The following is a 3,865-nucleotide window of genomic DNA, read 5'->3' as shown; positions in this document are numbered from 1 at the left end:
ACTGCTAGAGCCCAAGCTATTTGGGGCTTTATGGGCTTTGTCAAGTACATTAGGTACTTTGTCAAGTTCATTACCTTCATTACTAAAGGTAACGAAGACCTTGATCAGGTGGCCAATGGGCTGCCATGGAAAGATTGAAGAGAGTGGAGTGTGACAGAACTGCATTTGTATTTTTGTAAGATTCCTGGCAGGTGGGACAAAAGTAGAAAGTAGGGATACTATTCACAGGGCTACAGCAATATCCAGGTGAAAGATGATGGATGCTTGGAACAGAGCAGTGGTGAGAAAACGGAAAGAAGTGGGTGAATTTGAGATGTAATATGCAAACAGGGTCCACAGGACTGGAGATTAAAGTTTAACTACCACAATCACACAAACACCCTCCCCAGCAAGGGAACTGACTATGGGATTATTGAGAAGTTGTAAAACTTCCTCCTTTTCCCTCTGGCAAAGACCCAAAGGCCCCTGTGACGGTCAGGGTCCATCGTGTACCCTTCCAGCGCAAGCAATCCCCAGGTACAAGGCCGGGTTCCCCAGACCATGTAAGGGACTCACGCGACTTTATCACCTGGCGGTCATCGACACAGAACCACAGTTTCCTGGGCAACACCATTGTCTGGCACTCTGGGCGGGGGAGGGGTAACTAGGGACAACGGCCAGCCCTAAGAGAACTCCGGAAGAAAGGGAGAGTCACAGAAAAATGGGAAAAACGGGCAGCACGTGCCGTGGGCGCGGCCCTGCCCATTGCGGGTGATTCGAAGCTCCGCACCAGGCGAGAGTGGAGGGCGGGAGGATCCGAGGAACGCGCCTGTAATTGGCGGTACAGGGGGACTGGGACGCTTGTGATTGGGCGAGGCCACAACAGAGGGCTTCTTTTTGAACCGCATGGGGTTCTGGGTAGCAAAGGCCTTGGAAGGGTCTTAACCGAAAGAGGGAGGGGGGAGGTCGCCAACAAACGGCTGAGCTCACAATCCGGTCCTGGACTAGGCCGGGGCGACCCTCTGCCCCTATGGAGAGAGCCAGGCGGGAGCCGCCGCCTCAGCCACGCCAACTGCCACGGGCCACCCAGCCACGTCCACTGCGCCCCGCTCCGCCCCAGCCGCTGGTCGAGGGCACCCCCTTTCGGGCAGCGGCCACGGAGCCCCCTTTGTCACCTCCAGCCCCGTGCGCGGCCGCCATTGCGACTGTGGCCTCGCCGTGCGGGGAGGCACCGGCGTCGGGCGTACAGCCCTCAGCAAGGCGGCTGTTAAAGGTGAAGTCGGAGCAGGTCTTAGTGCTGCCACCAGGGCCTCCACTGCCTCAGGCCCAGGACGAAGATGCCAAGGCATCGCCCGCGCAGGCGCGGCTGCTGCAGCTCAGGCCCGAACTGCTGCTGCTACCGCCACCGCCCACATCCGAGGGCGCCCCCTGCAGGCCCGAGTTGCACACGTTGCAGCCCAGGGCGCTGCAGGTCAAGGTGGAGAAGCAGGAGCTCGGGCTGGACTTGGATCCTTCGGTGGAGCCTCGGAGGCCAGTCGAGGTGGGCCCGAGGACCTCCAGGACGGCCAAGGCCGAAGGCCCTGGGTCGGCTCTGGAGAGTCGCCGAGGGGACCGGAAGAAGAGCAAGTTGGACGCGGAGGAGGTAATGAAGAACACGGAGAAAGGCTGGGAAGGCAAAAGTCTGACGGCCATCAGAGAAGGAATCATCAAAACCGAGGAGCCTGAGAAACTCCACGAGGACTGCAGGCTTGACAGGGAGCCCGCGTCCAATGGGCTGCTCCATGGTAGCAAGGAGGTCTTCCTGGCCCAACCGTCCGGCGCCTTTGGGCCGCACCAGCAAGACCTTAGGATCCCTTTGACTGTCCACACCGTCTCCCCTGGGGCCCAGATCCAATTCCAGGGACCTCCACCTTCAGAGCTGATACGATTGACCAAGGTCCCCTTGACACCAGTGCCTCTTAAAATGCAATCCTTACTGGAGCCTTCTGTAAAAATTGAAACCAAAGATGTCCCGCTCACCGTGCTTCCCTCAGATGCAGGTATTAGACGCCAGGGGAATCTGGTTTTCAGATTTCGTCTGTGTTGCCCCATAGCTGACTTGTCAGCGGTTCAGAAGCCTAAACTAGAAAAATAAAATCATGGAACCGATTCTTTTCAGGGCAAAGCCTGCACAGGTATCACTTCTGATTGACTTGTACATATTCCAGTAAAATACACTAACACGTTCAAGATTACCAAACATTTTTTTTTAAATCTGTTTTAAGACCCATTGTAGCTGAGATTTAGATGTGACTAAAGTTTACACACAAAAATAGAAATATTTTTGTTGTATAATATAAACCCTTGGTTTATATGCTGCAGATAACAAAATTAAAATATTGTATTATAGTAGCTCAATATTTTTATGTGTAACAAGAAGCAGAAGAAAAATGGTGCTTAATGAAAAAACGGTTATTATTAAACGGGGAAGTTTTACTGAACTTAGAGTTTATTTTTCTTCTTTAAAAATTTATAGTAAACATTCTTTTAGGAGAAGACAGTAACATTTCAGTTTTGTAAAAGCTAAGGACTTAGAGAAATTTGGAAAATGAAAGTACTATAGAATAAGTTAGAAAAATTGTTTTCAAAGAAATGACTATAGTTAACTGTGGTAACAACTATAAGTAAATATTTTATTTCTATCCATTATTTCCAAATATAGAGTTAGAAAATTCTTATTTTAAGGTTTAATTCAGATAAAACACTATGCCAATGAATGTCTTGGGAAGTCATTAATCTTCAAATTTTCATGAACTTTTATATTTATTGTTTTTGTTATTTTCTTTACTGATTCTTCTTACCCCACCTTCTTGCTTTTATCGTCAGTAGTTTTTAAATGTTTTTATTTTCTAAAGGAAAGAAAGGGAAGACTTTCTTCACAATACTTATTTCATTCTTTGTGCACTTTAAAAAATTTATATATTAAGTAACCCTAAAAAAGAAACAATATAAGAAGTTTATAGAAATTGTTTTTGATAAATTATATAAGAGATGCGAATTTCATCAACTTTCTTTATTTTGATTTCAGCTGGATCTGTGACTCTTAAAAAGTCACTTTGATTAATTTTCTCCCAGGACATGGGAATAGTGTTGGTGACCCATTTTGACAGGAGCTTCCCCTTCATTATTGAATAAAACTAATATTATAATATTATAAATATTTTTGCTTGAATGGACACTATAGCAGCATATAAATGAGTTCCTTTCAACATTTTGAAAACAACTACCTAGTGCTAGGATTATAGTCATTAATAAATCATAGTTCTTGTCCCCCATTAATAGAATATTTTTAGTGGGAAATAAAGTAAATGTTAATGATTTTTAGAGGTAATGATAAAGTCCAAAGAAGTAATAAGCCAGCAATTTACTGTCTTCAACACTACCCCACAATTTCTTCAGCAACACATTATGTTGAGGTACTGAGCTATCCTAGCTACAGTTTAGAATGCTGAGCTTAGGGGTGATGAGGAGTTCTGGAACACTGGCAACTCTCTGGCTATTTAAGTGTGTATTTGCTCCAGCTACTTAAAAAAAAATCAATGTAAATGGTGCATTTCACTTTGAAATTGTGCGTATGTCTGTGACATGTTAATTTAGTGTCTTAATTTTTGTCATGTAGGAATACCAGATACTCCCTTCAGTAAGGACAGAAATGGTCATGTGAAGCGACCCATGAATGCATTTATGGTTTGGGCGAGGATCCACAGGCCAGCACTAGCCAAAGCTAACCCAGCAGCCAACAATGCAGAAATCAGTGTTCAGCTTGGGTTGGAGTGGAACAAACTTAGTGAAGAACAAAAGAAACCTTATTACGATGAAGCACAAAAGATTAAAGAAAAGCACAGAG

The 3,865-nt window shown here is 45.8% G+C and overlaps 1 protein-coding gene across 1 annotated transcript; it reads left to right on the top strand.

The window, feature by feature from the left end:
• Positions 1-1,009: 1,009 nt before the first annotated feature.
• LOC118983503 (transcription factor SOX-30-like) lies at positions 1,010-3,862 on the top strand (the record flags this gene model as incomplete). Its single annotated transcript, XM_037041142.1, has 2 exons — positions 1,010-2,018; positions 3,638-3,862. Coding segments are annotated over exons 1-2 (1,234 nt in total), but the record flags the coding sequence as incomplete, so codon positions are not given.
• Between the last annotated feature and the right edge of the window lie 3 nt (positions 3,863-3,865).

Source organism: Sturnira hondurensis, unplaced genomic scaffold (genome assembly GCF_014824575.4).
Source record: "Sturnira hondurensis isolate 20B ecotype Veracruz unplaced genomic scaffold, ASM1482457v3 Scaffold0000022, whole genome shotgun sequence".
Taxonomy (NCBI): Eukaryota; Metazoa; Chordata; class Mammalia; order Chiroptera; family Phyllostomidae; genus Sturnira; species Sturnira hondurensis.
This window is presented reverse-complemented; position numbering and strand designations above follow the sequence as displayed.